The 21,674-nt window shown below is 34.8% G+C and overlaps 3 protein-coding genes across 3 annotated transcripts; all 3 read left to right on the forward strand.

Annotated features, from left to right (window-relative positions):
• Positions 1-2,079: 2,079 nt before the first annotated feature.
• On the forward strand, positions 2,080-5,207 carry LOC128245316 (uncharacterized). The gene is made up of 3 exons (XM_052963444.1): positions 2,080-2,288; positions 2,613-2,748; positions 3,079-5,207. The coding sequence occupies exons 1-3, from the start codon at positions 2,244-2,246 to the stop codon at positions 4,539-4,541; spliced, it is 1,644 nt and encodes a 547-aa protein (XP_052819404.1). The 5' UTR covers positions 2,080-2,243; the 3' UTR covers positions 4,542-5,207.
• Positions 5,208-7,942: 2,735 nt separating this feature from the next.
• LOC128220121 (uncharacterized) lies at positions 7,943-12,095 on the forward strand. Its single transcript, XM_052928387.1, has 3 exons — positions 7,943-8,195; positions 8,436-8,571; positions 8,915-12,095. The coding sequence occupies exons 1-3, from the start codon at positions 8,163-8,165 to the stop codon at positions 9,934-9,936; spliced, it is 1,191 nt and encodes a 396-aa protein (XP_052784347.1). The 5' UTR covers positions 7,943-8,162; the 3' UTR covers positions 9,937-12,095.
• Positions 12,096-13,257: 1,162 nt separating this feature from the next.
• On the forward strand, positions 13,258-15,972 carry LOC128243280 (uncharacterized). Its single transcript, XM_052960943.1, has 3 exons — positions 13,258-13,830; positions 14,011-14,089; positions 15,116-15,972. Exons 1-3 carry the CDS (start codon positions 13,429-13,431, stop codon positions 15,265-15,267), a joined length of 633 nt encoding a protein of 210 aa, XP_052816903.1. The 5' UTR covers positions 13,258-13,428; the 3' UTR covers positions 15,268-15,972.
• The last annotated feature ends 5,702 nt before the right edge of the window (positions 15,973-21,674 follow it).

Consider the following 21,674-nt stretch of genomic DNA (forward strand, 5'->3'; position numbering starts at 1 on the left):
AAATATTCATATTTGATAGCAAGGAAAAAAATAGACGCTGGTAGCCAATCAACTTTTCAATTGACCAAAAAGGGTATCATATATATTGTCAATAGATTATGCACCAGTCAATTGTAACCACGCCCCGCCCCCCCCCCCAGGTCCGAGGGTATACTTGGGATAGCCGGTGAAATGGACTGTTTTTTACCTTCCAGGTGGCCCCGCAGTGCCGTGCGAATGTGGTGGTTTTGTTGCGCCAAAAATAGCGGGGAATAGACCTTACCTAGGGTCCCTGGTGTGCGGGGAAACAGAGCGGAGACTTTACCCGGGCTTGGCTGAACCGAAAGTCAAAGTCCCCTCTATTCCCCGAACCTGAGGGGGGCGTGGTTACAATTGACTAATGCATTATAGTGCATTGTTGCAAAATCCAATGGATAACTTTCACATAGCTGTCAAGGGTCAAATGAACCTTAGAGTGAGAAGAAAATTCTAGAAGGTTCGGGGAAGGGTTGGATGGCGTGGAATGATTCCAAGATCTTCCGTGGTGGGTTTTGGGGGGTGTTTTCTACAACATTTTCAATCAAATCTTCGCCCAAAATTGTCATTATAGTTGCATGATTTTTTTTACGACATCAAACAAGTGACCATGAGGAGTCAGACTCACACTCGCGTCATGTTAGTTAACAAAAGTTTCATTATTAAAAGGGTCCTGATCTTGATGATGTGGGAAATTGAGTTAACATGTTTTCAAGAAAGTATACTGAACATATCATTGTATTTCCTGCATTTCAACGGAAGCGAAAACAAACAAACGAACACAGTATTAGAATGCATGTGCGAGCATTGATGCAGCTGCTATTTCAGTTACGCGGAAGTGAATTGATGTATCGTCCAAGATCAATGTTCAGCTTAATTATTATGTAAACACGCAATTGATTCTGACTGGGGTGCAGTTGCACCAGTCCCTTTCAAAGTATATTATGGCAGGTGCTAGATACACCAGTCATTTTTAATCCAATTCGCTGGTAGTGTTTCTTGTTCCATTAATGAAATCCGGTTAAGAAAACGCACATATAAAATTGATATTAATAATTAAAACAATGCTATAGGCCGCTTACTTTTATTACAGTAATACGGAATCTTCCATTGGGAGATCGACATATCGTTTTTTAACTTTTGACGAATGAATCAACCTAAAAGTTTCTAGAATTGCGGTGGTCAATTTACATTAACATTTGCTTCTAAATTACCTAGTTGCCACTCTGCTCTAATAGCTTCGGGGCTGCATTCTGCGTACTAAGTAGTTCGCTTAAAAAGCGATGTTATGAGTTTTCATGATATGTTATGCGGTTATCATAATGCGAATAAGGTGCGTTTTTGCGTAATTGCGCAATTAAAATAATAGATTAAAGCGCACTTATCTAAATATCAACGAGTTACAAAACGCATTAAAAAAAGCAGAATACGGAAATAGCTTCAAAAGTAACGCGTACTGAAACAAAATGTGCAATACATTATCAAATAAAATCCCTCTTCTTACCAAGTACTATACTCACGGGATTATACTTCGTTATGTCTTCCATATAGTACATAAGCATGACTGTACGAGACACCAAGCGTGACAGGCACTGTGCAGATTACAGCTGTTTAAGTTATGCGGAAGTGTATAGATGTACTGTTTGTGAAGTAATCTACATGTACAATTTCATGATGGAGTATTTAAACCCTCATTGTTTATATGGTCCAAATTCGGTAATTAGTTACTTAAACACTTCAAAGTTTACATGACATAATTACCGCTTTTATTATGAGTTTACATACCAAATATAATATATATTGGGAAACATGAAGAGGTCAATCAAATGCTTTATTCAAACTCAATAGTTGAGATCCTTAACTTAGAAATTTGAACTAATTGAATTGTTACATCATATTAGTGATTTTCACGTACATTTTGCTAACGACATGTTTGAATTGCCACCTGAAGTAGTGGCATATTTGTGAGTAATCATAACCAAAGAAGATCAACAAGGTATTACTAATACCTGTCCATATATATACCTGAGAATAGATAATATTGCAAAACACACCGAGCTGATTTAAGTTTCACATTGTAGTCAGAGATAGTTAACGATGTTTAATTTCAGCTGTTAGTCAGAAGTGAACGATAAAAACATAGTTGAATAAGTAAACTTCCTAACAAGTGATATAAAACATTTATGAATGTTTGATGTGATATTATTTACATTGTTACATGTGCCTGCATGATAGGAATACTAAACATGGCGAATTCAAATAGTTCGATAGAGGTAAGATTTTAAGCGATATATTAAAAATAACATCATAAAACACAGTAGTTGTGCATCTATATTCACATGTGAACAATGGTCTATCAATAGTCCTTTGTTTTGAAATATTCTACTGAAAATTTCTACTGTAAATACCTATAACAAACTGTCAAAACATGTATAATTCATGTATGTATGTATATATACAAACATGTATGAGAGAGAGAGAGAGAGAGAGAGAGAGAGAGAGAGAGACCGTTTCATGTGACATGTACTCAAGTGTAACTTATCTACCATATTTACAATGGTGATGATAAACTTCACGGTGAGTTTATGTACTTTCAGCAATGGACAAGAACGGTAGATAAGAAACTCGGCAACTTAGAAACGCAAATTAAAGAAATAAACAAGAATGTGGAAATATTGCTGAAAACCGTTAAAGCGCCAAAACCAAGAACGAGGCGTTCAAATACCCGAAAACGTAAGAAATAAAATTGTTTGATAATATTTTTATCGACCGATATGATAGTGAAGTATGTATACAACTTGTTATTACATAGAGGATGCTTATCATGGCTTATTCCTGTTCATTCAGTTTACAATTTATGATATAGTTTCATCTGCCTGTTTTGATTGAAGAGAATGTTTTTTTGCTTTATATATATAGTTAAGACTAAAAGAATGGGGTTTTTTTGCATACACAGTTAATGTATGTAAACATGCAACAACATTAACACCATAAAACATCATTTTAAGAAATTTGAATTAACAGAAGCAAATGTCTACTAAGTCTAATTAATTTCATCTTCAGCTTTGGACTTTCCCGATCTTGACATCAGACAGTTGCAACACCTTCAGGAGGCTATCAAAGTAAATCTGTGTGCGTTTGTAGATAATTTGACACTAGAGGGAGGAGAGGTCCTAGACAGACTAGTTGAAGAAAGTTGCATAAACGATGAAGAGTACCACAGTATTCGAGCTCGATCGACGCCAAAGGATAAGTGTAGGTTATTGATGGTCAAAATAAAGAACAAAGCTCCTCATGTAATCCAAAAGTTTTTGAAAGTTTTAGAAGACGAGCCTGTAAATGCTCACATTGTACAAAAGGTAAATGAATCTCTTGAACAAATTACAAAAACGAAAGCCACCAGGAAGTGTTTGATCTGCATCATGAAAGCTACAGTAGACATAAAAGATATTGCGGATGAACTTCTCAGCAAAGAAATGATACAGGATGAACTGTATGAGGAGATAGTACAAGCTGAAAGCCCACAGAACTTACGTCCACATTTTTGGGAATGTATTATTGAACACATAAAGGGTTCGTCAGATCAACGGAATGATATCAAAGTCTTAATTGAGTGTCTGAAAAAGCAATATTCTCATATAGCGTCATGTCTAACTGACGTAGAATGTCATACGGTACTCCAATGTTGCTTCTGTACATATCGCAGACGTAACAAGGGCAAAAGGCTACGAGAAAGCTACTTCGAAAATGAAACGGATGCTAGTGCGACATCAGAAAGATCAGAGTTTAGTGACAGTGAGAGTTTACAGTCATCTTACTATGGTTATCATGAAGAGGAGGAGGTAACCATGAGGCCTAAAGAAAGAAGGTCTGCAGACAGAAAAAAGAAAATACAAGAATTTAATACTTTCCTAAAAAACGACTATAATCCAAACGAGATGCTAAAGGATGCTGAAGAAACTGATGTAAAACAAACTGCTTCACGTAAAAGTAGAGTAGTATTTTATGACATTAAAGAAGTTAATGATGAAAAGACTAGTCCAACGCATGAAACTTCCGTTACCCGTCCATTTATACAGGTTCAACATGAACAAGTTCAAGAAAAAGATCAATCTGAAAGGGTTATTTATGACGGTCAAGCTAAAGGTGCACAATATAGAGAAAATACAACACAGACATCAATTGAAGGTTTGCATCATGAAATCGACGACAAATGTTCACAGAGTGATGACATAAGTCAGAATGGTCCACGTGCCATGTCATACAAAGATACATCTGCAAAACTGGAAAAGCACAGTGTGAGAGACGTGAAATATGACTCAAATGCCTCAGCTAAGAATGCGTATGTAAATACTAGTATACCATATTTAGACTTCCGCTTTGGAAAAAGGCGTGACGATAAAGATTACAATGGGTCAACAAAGGCGACTTCCATACTCGGTGCCAATAAGATTTCTAGCGACTCTGAATCTAAAGTGAGAACTATGATAAGTTTATTCACAGAAAAAGCTTCTAAGCACTCTTAGTGGTATGCAATAGTTATCCATGAACAGATAAAGAAATTATGAATAACCTTTTACTTTGCAGCAAACCATAGTGTGTGTTTTTTGCAATTATCTTCAAGATAAATTAAAATGCAGATTATGTCTTTGGTTATAACATGTACAACATGTTTAAAATTATGATATTCCGTAGATTTCTATGCTCGGCACCCCAGCGTATCATAACCTATATGATACCCTGGGCAAATTGGCTAGGGAAACTTCGTAAATCTTGAATATTTATAAGCATTTTCCGACCAGTGAAATAGCCGATAATAAAAAGGAAAGAATCTCCTTTGTGAAGAGCTATCGGCATCTTTAACAATATCCTGCCTAAAACGATTTGTAAGCCGCGATCATTTTGGATTATTTCGAACCGAGATTACATCCATAACTTCTCGGTCATTTCCGCACCGCATGAGGTGTGTCTCATGCGACCAATCAAGCGGCTGGATTTCACCTTATTAATTATTTATGAGTACGAGATTTTTATAGCTGATTTGCCATATAGGTTATGATACGCTGCGGTGCCGAGGATGTTAATTTCCTGTTGTTATATGTTATATGTTAGGAGGATGCATATTAATGGATAAAATGCCGCTGTTTTTGTTGTTGTTACTGTTAATGTTGATAAAGAGGATGTTAAATTTAGGTGTCATTTTAGCTGGAATTTAAAAACATTCCCATCAGCGTTGGTTTATATCAAAAATTGTACGTGTAAGCACATCTTAAAGACTTGAGGTGGGATTTTGATTATATCGCGAGCAGGTCTTGGAAACTTCGAAATCGATTCACTGGCCAATTAACATATACTAATTCGAGATTGCAACACGCGCATGAAATGACCGTTTGACATCTTAAGATTTATATATTTTACTCAAAAAATGCTCAAAGGATCGTCATAGAAAGTCTAAATGTGGCAAAGGCAATATAATGGTGTGTTCTACTTAACTTATTTATTCAACATGATTTGTTTGTAAAAAGCTATCAATTAAACTGCCGTCAATAGTGACATCAAGATAGTTCTGATATTTTTCCAAAAGGACATAACAAAATGACATAATTCGACCTAAGGTTACTGAAAATGAGGATGTACTTTGCATTTCTATAACTGAGAGCATCATACTCGAGTTGTTGCCCTTGGCATGAGCCAAACAGATACGGCAAAGTTTTTTTGAGAATTGTCTTTCAATTCGTTTCACATTTCTTTTTAGATATACAAAGTAGTCGTAAATTAGTAACAAAGGTCCATAGCACATAAAAATGAATGACTATTATAAAGTAACATAGTAGTAAATGTAGATGATCCTTGCCATGCGTGTACTGTATGTGTATGTTTGCGCGCATGCTCGTGTTTGTGCGTGCGTGCGTGCGTGTACGCATGTATGCGTGTGCGTGTATGTGTACACGTCACCACGTTCATGAGTGTATGTGTGCGAGCGTGGTTGTATTACGTGTGTGTGGGGGGTGGGGATGTAGTGCGCGGTCCAGTCGGTTCCATATTAGGAGTGTTGTTTCTTCATTTTGTTCCATGTTGGACTTTTAGTAAGTTTCAATTTAAGTATACACACAAACACACCTCGAGTGTTGAGTATTTCATACATCTAAACAAACAAAACATATTAAAAACATTTCATATAAATTACATGGTATTTCAGTGGGAAGTTCAGTTGCAGCTTCAACTTAGCTTGCCAAATGTTTTAAGACAGACTTATTAGCACCAAAAGCAATGAAACATATGAAATTTTCAGTTAAACTTGGAAGTGCTACTTTATTTCAGTTTTATTTGTAGGACATTTTTTATATTTTATTTTGCACTACTAATGAATAATGATCTACTACTAGTAATAAACAACTGATTTTTGTATTAAGTACACAGTTGAAATCCTTTAAACCTTGGTTCTTCCAGATGTACATGTAAGGCCACAATTCATAAATATTTTGTTTGGCCTAACGTGTTCTTGTTAAAAATGACAAAAAACATGTGACCACTGAAGAGGATAATAAATTGTGTTCTGGGTATTTTTGTGCCATGGTCGGTGGAAAAAGTCAAACTATTAATTAACTGTATCCTTTTTAGGAGAGAGGTTTTTATATGGAAAATACAAACAAATAAAACAAATCAATTTGTGCCAGCTTCCTTGTTTAGTTTGAAGGCTGTTGATATATAAAAACATGTATGGTAATATCCCTATTTTGTGATCAGACTTAGTCTGATAAATGTCCGTTCAATAAATAAATACTGAAAATATAGTCGACATAGACATTCAAATAAAATATTTCGATTTCGTACTGATTTTCAACTTTACCGAGCTCAAAAAGTTGACGATTTTGTTAAAGTTTAAATGTTCTTTTCTTATTTAAAAAGCAACAGCAAGCGGCTTGGTGGGTCTTAAAATAAACTTTAAAATATAATTTGTGCCTGTTATACGCATAAATATCCAACCCAAAGGGGCAGGGTGGATTGTTATGCCACATCCACGACATTTGAAAACCTTTTTGCATGTATTTTGATCATTTTATGGTGCTTGTTAGGCACACGTAATTAATTGATGATGCCATAGCGGGCATTTTTAGTCTTAAAACTAGGGTGAAATTTGCGGGTAGTTGGTTCGTCGAGTAGCATGTCTTTTGCATCTCGGGTTTGAAATGACATTTATTTTCGGAACATATGTACATTTTCTTCATGATTGTAAGCAATTCTCCAAGGAAAGGCCAACATTGTTGAGTTTGGTTGAAATTTGACGAAGTTATGGCCTCTTGAACATGGTCATTTCAGCAAATATAGGGAAATACAGATGCAAGCCTTCGCGCTTTACAAAGATTATAGAATAATAAAAAAAACCTACATAATTCTTCTTAGTTATTACTTGTAACAGTTCCGCAATCATTATTAACAAGCATTAGAATATATATATATTTATTGGTGGGGCGTGGACATGGTTGTGTGGCAAAACAACGCACCCTGCCCTTGTGATCCTACAGTGACAAAATATCACAACATATTAAAAAATCCATCTTATTCCATATATGTCTTTTACTGATCCCAATCCATGTGCTATTGCCGTGTGTTGAGTTCTGCTTTTTCACACTAATGATTATTTGATATGATTTTGATAAGATTCTACGTATCCTTTTTGGGAACATCCTTATTTTTTTATAAAAATTAGTCCGAAATAACTGCTGATTTTTGTATATATTAAAGAAACTGCACTATATCAATAGTGTAAGTAATTTCTAAACGCAGTTTCAAACAGTCCATTAATTCATGGAATTATTCGAAGGAGGCATATTCAAAATAAATATAACAATACAACCTGTATCATGTATTCGGTGTATACACATGAATCGGTCTCAATGAATACGTCTTACCAAGCAGATTCAAGTTTCACATTCAAATAACATATATAGTTTATAATCCACCTGAGTTCAGCTGTGATTTAGGTATAAATGACTAAGGATAACTTAAGAAGTTAACTGATAACTCTTTTGATATAAACACAGCACAAAGTTGTTATCAATAGGATATACTTCTTAATCAATGTTACGTTTGGAATCATTCACATCAATAATTGTGTTTGAATGTAAGGAATACTAAAGACAAAAATGGCGAATTCGAATACAAGTACTTCAATAAAGGTAAGTTTTAAATACATTTTGACGCAGAAATCAAATGTATATTCACACAATAGTTGATCAATACTGGTAGTTCTCTGTCTTTAAGAGTTCCACTAAAACTTTAAAAAGTAAATACCAATAACAAGGATGTAAAAAACATGTATGTATAGAAAACATCCGTCTTATGTTACATAAAGTGTTACTTAATTATGATATTAACAATGGTGATGATAAACTTCCCGGTGAGTTTATCTTTTTCAGCAATGGAAAAGAACCGTAGACGACAAACTGTGCACTATAGAAGCACAAGTTAAAGAAATAAACAAAAGGGTTGAACTATTACTGAAAACTGCAAGAGTGCCAAAACACAGAACGAGACTTCCAGCTACGCGAAAACGTACATATACGTATAGTTAACCATACTATTTAACGACAATTTTAAAAAGTGTAGAGTGCAGTATTGTCAATGTCGTCCCAAAATCCAGGTTTACCTTTTGTAACTAATTTAGTTATTGTATTGCTGTGTTAGCTCTAAACAATTCATAAGCACTTTATTTCCAGCATGAAAAGATGTAATATTGTACTTAAGCTTGTGAAAATAATGTGACTGTTTTGTATATATAAACATACAAGCAAACGCCCCATTACAAAATAAAACACCAACAAGACGAGAAATTAAAAAGGAGGGGGGGGGGGGATTATTTGCCTGTTTATATATATGCAACTACATTTAATTTCAGCTTTGTCCTTTTCCGATCTTGACATCAGACAGCTGCAACACCTTCAGGAAGCTATCAAAGTAAATCTGTGCACGTTTGTAGATGATTTGTCACTAGAGGGAGGAGAGGTCCTCGACAGATTAGTTGAAGAAAATTGCATAAACGATGAAGAGTACCACAGTATTCGATCTCGATCGACACCAAAGGATAAGTGTAGGCTATTGATGGTCAAGATAAAGAACAAAGCACCTCATGTTATTCTACAGTTTCTAAAGATTTTAAAAGAGCAGCCTGTAAATGCTCACATTGTGCAAAAGGTAAATGAATCTCTTGAACAAATTTCAAAAACGAAAGCCACCAGGAAGTGTTTGATCTGCGTCATGAAAGCTACAGTAGACATAAGAGATATTGCAGATGAACTTCTCAGCAAAGAAATGATACAGGATGAACTGTATGAGGAGATAGTACAAGCTGAAAGCCCACAGAACTTACGTACACAATTTTGGGAATGTATTATTGAACACATTAAGAATTCATCAGATCAACGGAAAGATATTGAAGTCTTAGAGGATTGTCTGAACAAGGAATATTCTCACATAGCGTCCTGTCTAGCAGACGTAGAATGCCATGCGATATTCCAATGCTGTTTTTGTACATATCATGGGCGCAACAAGGGTACTAGGCAAAGAGAAAGCTTCTTCGAAACTGACACTGATGCCAGTACGACATCAGAAAGACCAGAGCTTAGCGACACTGACAGTTTACTGTCATCGTTCAACAGCTTTCATGAAGAGGCGGCAGTATTTATAAGGCCGACAGTAGTAAGGGCTACAGACAGATTAAATTTAAGAAGTAAGAAAATACAAGAAATTAATCACTTCCTGAGACACGACTATAATCCAAACAAAATGTTAAACGATGCTGAAAAAACGCATGTAAAACGAACAGCTTCACGTAAAAGTAGAGAAGTCCTTTCTGACATTGAAGAAGTTACTGATGAAATTACGAGTCCAACGCAAGATACACAAAGCACGTGGCTTTGAAGAGTTCGAAATAAAAAGGTTCAAGAAAAAAGTTCAAAAGGGTCAAACTGAAAAGAAAAGGCATCACCAAATACATTAGCAATATCAAAGAGATCAATCGAATTAATGTCTTTTGATATAAACGAAAAAAATCCAGACTCTCGAAATAGGTTAATATTATACACGTGTCGTATCATACAGAGATACATCTGCAAAACTGGAAAAGCACAAAGTGATAGAAGTGAAATATAATTTGATTGATTCAATAAACAATTGATATATTAGAACAAGTGGATCACGTTCAGACTTTCACTCTGGAAAATGGCCTGACGATAACGATAATACTGGGCAATATCGAGACTTGCTACCAGTAAACTTTCTAGCGAATGTGAAACTCAAGTGAAAACTATTAAAAAAAACAATATTCACACAAAATTCTTCCAAAAACTGGTATGCAATTGCCATACATAAACTGGTTAATGGTTTCAGTACACTTTAATATGTAACAACTCACTAATGTATTTCCAGTATTTGTATCACAAAGGTCAATTGCAGACTATGTTTTCTTTTCAAAACATGTACTTTGAAAATTATCCTTTTTAGTAGCTTTGCTGTTGAACATTTTTGGGATGATGCATAAAATGCTGCTGATCTATGTCGATGTTGTTGATAACGAGGATGTTGATGTTATGAGAGAAGGGAAGGGATTTCGAATATCACTCCAAAATGTCTTCCAAACACTGAAATCAATTCATTCTATGACCCTCTGATATCTGATGATCCACATATATTACTCAACTATGCCATTTATTGCCTGTTACTATCTTAGCTAGAAAATATACGTTAGTAATTTACAAACAAATGTGTAATACTTGACTAAACGTACCTATGTTTAAAATATGCGTTTGTCAAAAACAAAAACATAAGTTAGACTGGCGTCAAAACAAATCTTATAATTTTACAAAATGACATATGGAAAAGACGCAATTCTATTATATTTGAGACCTAAAGGTTGCAGAAAATGAGGTTATGTTGCATAATCCAATGTACACTTTTGACTACATCAAACAAGTGATCGTGAGGAGCCAGACTTACACTCGCGTCATTATAGATCACAATAGTTTTATAATTAAAAACGTTCTGAACTTGAGGATGTGGGAAACTGAGTTAACATCTGTTCACTAAGTATACTTAACGTATCATTGTATATCCTGCATTTTTTCAACGGAAGCCAAAACAAAACGAACACAGTAAAAGAATGCATGTGCGAGCATTGATGCAGCTGCTATTTCAGTTATGCAGAATTGAATTGATGTATCGTCCAAGACCAATGTTCAGCTTGTAAAGTCTATTGCTGGGTTAAGTTACGCGGAAGTGAATTTATGTATTGTCCAAGGAAGAAAACACAAACACGTGGCTATGTATGAAAAGTGGGCATGTGTTTCAAACGCCATGAAATGATGAAACGTAATATAGCATTGAAAGTGAAACTTGGACCAATAACTATTGATGTGTTAAATACAATTTCCTGAAATGGCGAAATCCGCAAAGAGAATATTCCGCCGCCACGATAAATGTATGCAGAACCTCACTTGTAAAATGTCATGATGAATTACGAATTTAAACTCTTAATGCAATTTTAACCTCGGATATGCATGTTAATCTCATAATAAAATTAGAATAGTTTTTGTCTTAATAATTTGGTTCATACGTACACTTAAAAACTGATAATATATTGCTAACGTACCGAACAGGTTAAAGTTTCATATTCAGGTGAGACGTGGTTTACAATACATCTGAAATTAGCTGTGACCAAGATAAAATTAAAGACCAGAAAGTAGTTGAATTATTTCTTCTTGAAAAAAATTGATACAAACGCAGCGCAACCTTAAAAATGATTTTATGGCGAAGGAACTACGCAGAAAGCTCACAGCAACCTCGCTGTCGTTTTTTACCACCTACATAGCCCGCCTCCCCTCCTCCACTCAACATCCATGTTCCGTATGTTAAGTGTCCTAAAGACTTTCATATCCGCCAAATTTTATGGGACATTTACCTATAATATATCTTATAATGTAATCATACAATAGACTTTGGTGCGATTGCACCAATCCTTTTTAAAATGACTTATGACAGGTGCTAATTACACCAGTCGTGTTCAGTTCAATACGCTGTTGTTGTTTCTGTCCCATAAATGAAATCCGCATTTTAGAACGCAAGTGGTGCATACTTTTATTACAGTATTAAATAAGGAATCTTCCATCGGCAGATCGAGATTCATTTGACCACTGAGTTCACGCACAGGCAATGAATGTCACTTTATTTTTTGTTGGATTTGATAATGCAGAAAAAAATAATTGAAAAACAAAATATCTATCCTGCCATTTAATTTCGTCTGTATTAGAATTAATATTTATTGTTAACCATCAATCTTTCAGTCGTTTATGTTTGGACTAAATTGAAATGATTGCCTGTATGTTTGCTGTATATATGTCGTCTTTGGGAATGGTCAATCCATTGGCACTTATGTTTGTGTGGATGAATGAGTCAATAGGGGCATCATGTCAGTTGATTCTTGGTAAATAATTATGCTGTGTTAATCATATTGTATTTATTGAGCACCCCAGATCTGCATCTCTTTTAATAAGGAAGAAGTTGTGTATATTGGCAATCTGCTCTCCGTTTTGATAATAGTGGTGTGTAACCTTTACCATTTTAGTTTGTCGTAAATTTAAGTAATAAATAAGAACACACGTATTCCCGAATTCTTTTCATTCTTCCTCAAATAAATAAAGTAAAAGAATAACAGAGGTTTAAAAATGTATTAAGGTTCTGCCCCGAGAAATTGATGCCATATTGACGATTTTTTTCTAAATGAATTCCGTTAATAACTATAATTTGTGTTATGTGAATTTTTGTTGGAATCCGCGAATCCAGTTTGCTATATTATTGAAATCTGTAGGATCCGAAAAATGGCTTAAAATGGCTTGAAATCCTGAGTACCAAAAAGGAGGATGACACCCTCATGAATTTTGGTGTTGGTGTTGGCAATGTCCACAATGCAAAATATACAAAAAAGTTAACTTTCCCGAATTTATCAGATGAAGTATAATCTCTGTTTTAATAACATGAATTGGGTTTAATTAGTAGGTTATACACATGTATAATTCACAAACACATATATATGCATTGTTTATAATTTTATAATTCGGCAGTGGCTTTATGTTTCAAAAAGATAACGTGATTAAACACGAATCGATTTATATATATGCTTTTAAAATAGATTCAACCCGTTCCGAAAAAGCATAATTCTTTTATTTATAAAATGTGATGAACATAAACATAAATATATCTTACGTGTACACAATGTCGGATTTTGAGTACATGGCGGATTCTATAACGCAAGACTATCTAATGTACAGACTTTAAAAGTCTGGCTACAATTTTGAAATTATTTCAAAATGGCCAACGGTTTATTGTTCAACATGCAAATCGAAACTAGAAACAGATTTAATGACTTGTTGCCATGCTTGTAAAGAAGCCAAAATGTATGCAGTCTCTGAGGAAAAGACAAGTGATGCTTCGTTTCTCACGAAAGAAATAAAACTCATGAGAGAACTGTGTGATAAGTTTGAAAACAGCGCTGTCGTCGAAAGGCAACTCGGAATTACTATAAACATACAACCCGAAAAACACAAAGCTTCGCTTCAGGTTTATCTTTTGCAAGCAGCCGATAAATTATTTGAAAACCAAACAAACTGGGAGGGAATCCTATCTTTGCTGATCCTAAGTGGATCGTTGGCAAAATTGTGTGCTGAAGAAGGCCAAACTGCTGATGTCGAAATCATTCAACGTATTACATGCTGGTTCATCAACGACAAACTTCGTCAATGGATCATCACTATTGGCGGATGGGTTGGTAGTTATAAGTACAAGGTTTAATAAGTTTTCAATATAATCGTTGTAACGTCACATTTAAGTAAACTCATTTTCGAACAGAAACATGTGAATTAGCGTGTAGTATAATAATAAATATACATACATTTTATCATACGCAGATTTAATCAACATTTTAAATGTATTAAACATGTATAGGAAAAGTGTGTTGCCTGGGCAGAGAAATATGACTCGGCAGAAGAATACGGAAAGAAGCTCAATGAATCAACACCACAAGGTAAAGCAATTTTTCATCGAAGTGTACAAAGCCATGTTGTTGTTTTTCTTAGCAACTACCATTTTACATTTTGCATATTCAAAAGTCTTAAGGGCCAGTATTAGACTTAATAATAATATTGAGTAAACGGTAATATATTAAACACGGTAATCACGATCGCTAACACTCAGGAAACAGTGTGGTACCACAGTATTGCTGGTATTCCCAAGATTATAGTAGCAAGCCAAGTATTTGAATACCTCTGGTTGAGTGTGATATCAACAAGCTAACGAAGTAAATAAAACAGGACAGGTGTCGATGTTAGTTAAATACCATGTGTTTGTCTTACACTATAAGCTTACGACACATATTTACTTAGCTAAATTATTAAAGAAGAAGATTTACTCGTTATAAGATTTATAAACATACAATATAGTGAACCGTAATATTTAACGACACAGATCAAAGTACAGATTGCATAACTGGCAATGTCGTCCAAAAAAAGAAGTTTACCCAAGCTAATCCATTTATTATTTTTTGTGGTATCCCTTTACCATTGATAAACACATTAATTTCCAGCCTGAAAGAAAATCTAATATTATATTTAATTTTGCAAAACGAGTCTTCCTATTTCTGTCAATACACCATGTGAATACATTTACCCGAGAATGATTTATACAATCATACATACAAATGAAACATCGAAAACACCAAAACACGGGCAACTAGAAAGGAGAAAAGAGATGCGCTTGCTAACATATATTCTACGGCTACAGTAGACATAAAAGATATTGCGGATGAACTTCTCAACAAAGGAATGATACAGGATGAACTGTATGAGGAGATAGTACAAGCTAAAAGCCCACAGATCTTACGTCCAAAATTTTGGGAATGTATTATTGAACACATAAAGGAATCAGCAGAACCACGTGAAGATATTGAAGTCTTAGTTGATTGTCTGAACAAACAATATTCTCATACACCGTCATGTTTAACAGACATTGATTGCCATACGATACTTCAATGTTGCTTTTGTACATATCGCAGGCACAAAAAGCGCAAAAGGCCACGAGAAAGCTACTTCGAAAGTGAGTATGAAGCAAGTGCGACATCTGAAAGCTCTGAGTTTGATGACACAGACAGTTTACTACTGTCATCGTTCCACAGTTATCATGAAGAGGAGGAGGCTGCCAGATTAATGTTTAGAAAAAAAGAATATAAGAAGTAAATAACTTCCTGAGAAACGACTATAATCTAAACGAGATGCTACACGATGCTGAATGAACTGATGTAAAACAAACTGCTTCACGTAAAAGTAGGTTTCCTCTGATAGACAGAGAATCTGAGACCATGTGTTAAATCATGTTATAATTTCTTGAGAAACTTTGTGGTTTGGGTTAACAGATTAATAGATGAATGTGATTTGGAAGAATATATCAAATTTTGCCCAAAATACGTGAAGGTGTGTTATACATATTTATTGAAAGGTAATGATTTATATAAACATTTACCGTACATAAAGTACGTTTTAAAATGTGTAACATTAAAATGTTTTAAACATATGTGTAACGAAATAATATGCTTAAACAACCGTTTTATTTAAAATGTTGATAACCCATGTAACCTACATGTACATGTACATTGCATTATTTATGATCTGGCCGTTTTCCAAATTATATTTAGAGGTATTCTGAACTAAGCGTTTAGATTTTATAAATCAGATTCATTGCGTTTTCAATTTATAAGAAGTCCCACACACTTTATATTATTCGTGTTAATAGCTTTGTTTATCACTGTAAAAAATATTAAATTCGTATATATGCATACAAGAATAGAAAGTAAAAACGAAACTTGAAAATACAACATATTGTTGAAACTGAATATTCGAATATTTAACTTTGTTGTTCGAATCATCGTGAACACATTTCGAGGCATTTTAAAAGCATGTTCTTATATATAAATGTTTGCCATTTGTAATTTGCAAATGTTTTAATTAAAAAAAAGTTAGATTTTGAGTTTATCTTGCATAATGTCTTCATATCGTAGCCACTGTAAGAAAGTATTTCTACTCACATAGGTCATTATTTTTATAACAAAAAAGTGAACCCTTAACTGTTTAAATATTGACTCCCCCTAAAAATAATGACTTCCGTATACTACTACAGATGATGATGATGATGATGATGATTATGATGATGGGTCGTCGTTGTATGGGGGTCAAGTGTGTGGTATAGAGGGTTAAACCGTTGTCAATGAGATTTTTTTTATTAACATTATCAAAGATTTAATACTTAGCCTGTACAGTGTGTGCATAGCACGTGATAAATTACGTCATAGAATAAATGCTACGTCGGAAGGCAACATTTTGCATCGAATGAAGATTTTAAACAAAGATAATTTCACCATTTCTTCGAATGAAACATAGCCGCTTACGGAGCCCCGCCTTCGGTCTGTTACCAGAGTTTGATTGAGAATTTAGTTTTTTAAAACAATTCGACAAACCTTTTCACAATACGGCCTTCTGACTGAGCACTGTCAAAACAATATTTTAAAAACAAGTTTGTCGAAGTGTTAGATGAAACTAATCACCTTATCAAACTTCAGCAATTAAACGAAGGTTGAGGTCCCTATGCCCGAGCGTTCTTCAGTTCTTATTCGGACACGCACTTTAGCCAAATGCCACCACGACCTTTACCTTAGACCCCCTGACCACAAAATCAATAGGGATCACCGACTAGTCATGATCAACATGTAAACCAGTTTGACCTCAATATGCCTAAGCGTTTTTCAATTATCAAAAACGAATTTTCTGCTGAATGTCAACCATCACAGGGTGCCCATAAATCATAGAGAATATAATTTCATGACTTTTCCCTTACCAGATCCAAACTTTCCTTGACCAAAATATCGGTGTACGAAGTAATGTTGGCCTCCAACCTCCCCATCAGCCAACCCTTACCACCTCTTTTTATATAGTGCATTGCCTGTTTTTATTTATCTTTTATTTCAATCAAGTAACTTCTAAGTGTGGTATTTGGTTTGATATTCAAGACAATGGTCACAAGCTTTAATCCAAACTGCTAAATGCTGAAAAAGAAACAGCTCAGGAGGCAAGGGATGCTTAAACCCCTTTCAGTTTCTTCATGTACTTATAAGAATATTGCTTATTGTAAACTCTTCATTTTAATGCCAATACTATTTTTATTTAAATAGTAGTAAATACCAAATATGCAGTCTTAACTTTTCTATTAAAATTATCAATTTAATGTGTCAATGATTTTGAAAAACAGAAGAATTAACAGAAAGATAATAACTTTTGGATGGGAAATACAACTTAATAAATAGTGCAAATAAAATATTTATTAGAGTAAATGGACAAACTATTAAGGAAGAAACTGCCTTAGCCTTATTTTCTTCTTTCTGCTATTTTACAAATTGTTTCCAAGGCCCTTGATCACAGGTACCAAATTTCCCTAATTTTTGTCCATTTCCCAATTTCCCTGACCATTTAAAAAAAATCCTGACTTTAATCCTGACCGTTGGATTCTGCGGACTACCTTGATTGTTGACCCATTGACTTCAAAATATTAGGGTTCATCTGCTGGTCATGACCAACATGCCTACCAACTGTGCAGTCATTGAGCCTAAGCATTTGCAAGTTTTTAATCGGAAACAATGCGGATGGACAGACGGATCAATACCTATATACTGACCAAGTCTGGTGATGAATGGACAAATGCTTCTAACGTTAATGATTAGACAAAATCGAATTTAGGTAATTCCTAAAATTAAAGAGCAATAACTTGAGTGACTCAAGCAATATGGCTGGTTATCAAATTTTGCCCGAGACATTATGCCCATACATAGTCCTCCCAAATTTGGTGATTATTGGTTATATTAAGTTATTGATCAAACAACGAACAGGAAACTGATCGCCCTGCCCCCGGACTTACGCCACATGTGTAACTATATAACGGGCGTTTCAAAAATAAACAAGATACCCATGAGGGACTATGCTCTAATGGCATGGCTCTTTTTGGTCAGTTTCAATCAAGAGCATGCCTGTTTGGGTAATAGAACGTAGTTCACGAAATGGGCCCCACATATGGCAAAGGAGAAAGCCAACTTCTCACATGAGTACAGCTTGCCTCTCTTAAACTGTTCTTTTTACCCCTTTAACAAAGGCAATGGAGTGAAAGATAAATCCAACTTCACTTTCTGAGTTCAGGTTGTCTCCCTTTGACTGTGATTTTTTACTTGCAACAATAGCAATTTTGATAATTTCAAAGGCCAAAATGGAGTAATGCACTGGCAGATCTAGCTGGTTTAAGAAAGAAAAAGAAATTTCATGGAAATCTCACTACTGTATACTTTTTATCAACCTGAAGGTTATAATCATAAATGTTAATAAGCAATTGTTTACTGACACACGAATAAACAGACACAGCACCATGGCATAAGTTATTTAGCCTTTAGCCAGTTGAGATTAAAACCAACAAACTTGTAGTGTTGCGTCCTCCACTGAAATATAAGCTACAAAGACCTCCTTTTAACTTCTTACAAATTGCAACCAAAAAGATTAAGAAATCATAAACAAAAATGAAGCATGAGTGTTGGATATTTTATTTACATAAACAAACAGAACATATTTAAAACAGAGTTCAAAGAAATTGCATGATCTTCATGGGAATCTATGTTGCCTGTTCTTCATTTTATTCACTATGTGAATTTAAAGACAGGCAATAAAAAAAATACGACATTAGCCCCTCAAACAATGAAAATAAGACATTAGCCCCTCAAACATTAAAAAAGGTTGAAAGTTTTAAATCATTAACAATGAAAATGTCGTGGAATGTAAATGTTTTAAAATCATCAATGGAAATAGGGAATGCAGAAAAAGTGTTAAGTACGGGGCATTGAGTAAACAGTTTTCACAAATTGCACCACACATCTTATTAGGCCAAACTTGATAAAAAGTTTATTTGTTCTTTGACCCTATCAAAGAATACCCGAAAAAAGGTAATTAAAGCTGCACTCTCACAGATTGACCATTAAGACAACTTTTTTATTATTTTTTGTCTTGGAATGAGCCAACTTTTTTGGTGAATATCAGGAAACCAGTGATAATTAGACTGCTGACAAAAAATTGGATGGCAGTTTTTCATAATCACCGAATAATAAAATTGATGTTTAATAGTTAAGTGTTACTAAGGCTTTAAGCTGCTCTCTCAGAGATTTACCATTTTGACAACATTATTTATTTGTCTTGGAAAGAGTCAATTTTTGCATATATATCTGCAAACCAGTGATATATGACTGCTGACAAAGATCAGATCGCAGCTTTTCATATATATCCGTTTGAAAATTAATTATTATTCAGGTTGCGAGAACTTTTTTAAGTCGGGTATCACGAAACAAACTATTTATCAGAAGAGCCTATTGCGGAGAGTTTTCTTTAATTTGCGGAGATTTTTCTTTAATATGTTTTTGTTAATCAGACAGTTGTTTGGAAAATAGAAAAAATGAAAAGACGAACAATTTCATTTTGTGCCAGCTTTCTTTTCGATTAAATCAAGTTAAAAATTTAGGCTCCGGCCATTAACAATGGGAAAACTATCTCTATTTTGTGATTTAGTCAAATAAATGTCCAGTTATAACAATATTATAACATTACTGAAAAAGAGGAGGAAAAATAAAAATAATCAGACTGTTTTCTTTAAGTCGTTATTTTCCATTCTTTTTTAAAAAATAGCAAGGTCAGGTTGGCGGGTCCGAGTATCGTAAAATAAAGAGACTCCCCTAAAGAACATGTGTTAATTTTATTCCTATCAACTTCTTTTTTCATATCCAACAGTGATGATACAGCATGTCATATTAAAAGATATTTATCACAATACTGTTGCTCTCTGACCCCTTATCCGGCCAGTGCTGTGTGTTGAGTACTTCCTTTAACACACTAAAGATTACTGCATTTTTTGGGGTGATATGTCAATGTATTTACTGTTACATATATTATTCAGGACTGTTTTTTCCATAGGAACTATTTCAAAATAATTCAACCGCTAATTTGTGTTTATATTCAAGACAAGAGGGCCATGATGGCCCTGTATCGCTCACCTGTAGCTTTGCTAAATAAAGTGAACATTCTGACCTATTATCATAAAGATCCAATGAAAAGTATGGCCCCTAGAGGCCACTCTTTTATTTGTCCCACTGACCTAGTAGGCAATGCTTCAAACCAAATATTTAAGACCTAGTCCTTGTGACTTCAGACAAGAAAATTTTAAAGTTTTTTCCTATATAAGCCTATGTAAAACTTGTGACACCCAGGGTGAGGCCTCTTTTCACCACAGGTGCACAAATTGAACATTCTTGGTAGCGGGCCACTAGGTTATGCCACATATAAAATGCCAATGTCTTGTTGGTTTAGACAAGAAGTTTTTTGTTCTATATAAGCCTATGCAAAACTTGTGACTCCCCCCAGGATAGGGCCTCTTCTCCCCAGGGGCATAAATTGAACAATCTTGGTAGAGGACCACTTGGTTATGATACATACCAAATATTGAAATGCGTAGGCCTTGCATTTTCAGACAAGAAGATTTTTAAACACTTTCCTTATATAAGCCTATGTAAAACTTGTGACCCCCTAGGTGGGGCCTCTTATCACTTCAGGGGCATAATTTGAATAATCTCGGTAGAGAACCACAAGGTAAAGCTACATACCATATATCAAATGCCTAGGCCTTGTGGTTTTAGACAAGATTTTAAGTTTTCACTAAATAAGCCTATGTAAAACTTGCGACCCCCGGGCAGGGCCTCTTATCACTCCAGAGGCATAATTAGAACAATCTTGGTAGATGTAATTATACATGCCAAATATCAAAGCCCTAGGACTTCTAGTTTTGGAGAAGATTTGTTAAGTTTTCCATATCTAAGTCTATGTAAACCACGTGACCCGGGGCGGGGTCATTTTTGACCCCAGGGGCATAATTTGAAAAATCTTGGTAGAGGTCCATTAGGTGATGCTACATATCAAATATCAAAGCTCTAGGCCTTGTGGTTTTGGAGGAGAATTTTTTTTAAGTTTTTCTTATCGGTTACCATGGCAACCAGAGTTTCGCATGGAATCCATGTCTTTGAACAACTTTGGTAGAGCTTCATGCAAGGAACATCCCTGCCAAGTTTCATCATGATTGGCCAAGGGGTTAAGGAGATGTTGTTCGAAGCAAAATGTTGACGAACGACGTACATGTAGCTTTGCTAAATAAAGTGAACATTCTGACCTATTATCATAAAGATCCAATGAAAAGTATGGCCCCTAGAGGCCACTCTTTTATTTGTCCCACTGACCTAGTAGGCAATGCTTCAAACCAAATATTTAAGACCTAGTCCTTGTGACTTCAGACAAGAAAATTTTAAAGTTTTTTCCTATATAAGCCTATGTAAAACTTGTGACACCCAGGGTGAGGCCTCTTTTCACCACAGGTGCACAAATTGAACATTCTTGGTAGCGGGCCACTAGGTTATGCCACATATAAAATGCCAATGTCTTGTTGGTTTAGACAAGAAGTTTTTTGTTCTATATAAGCCTATGCAAAACTTGTGA

Source organism: Mya arenaria, chromosome 2 (assembly GCF_026914265.1).
Source record: "Mya arenaria isolate MELC-2E11 chromosome 2, ASM2691426v1".
NCBI lineage: Eukaryota > Metazoa > Mollusca > Bivalvia > Myida > Myidae > Mya > Mya arenaria.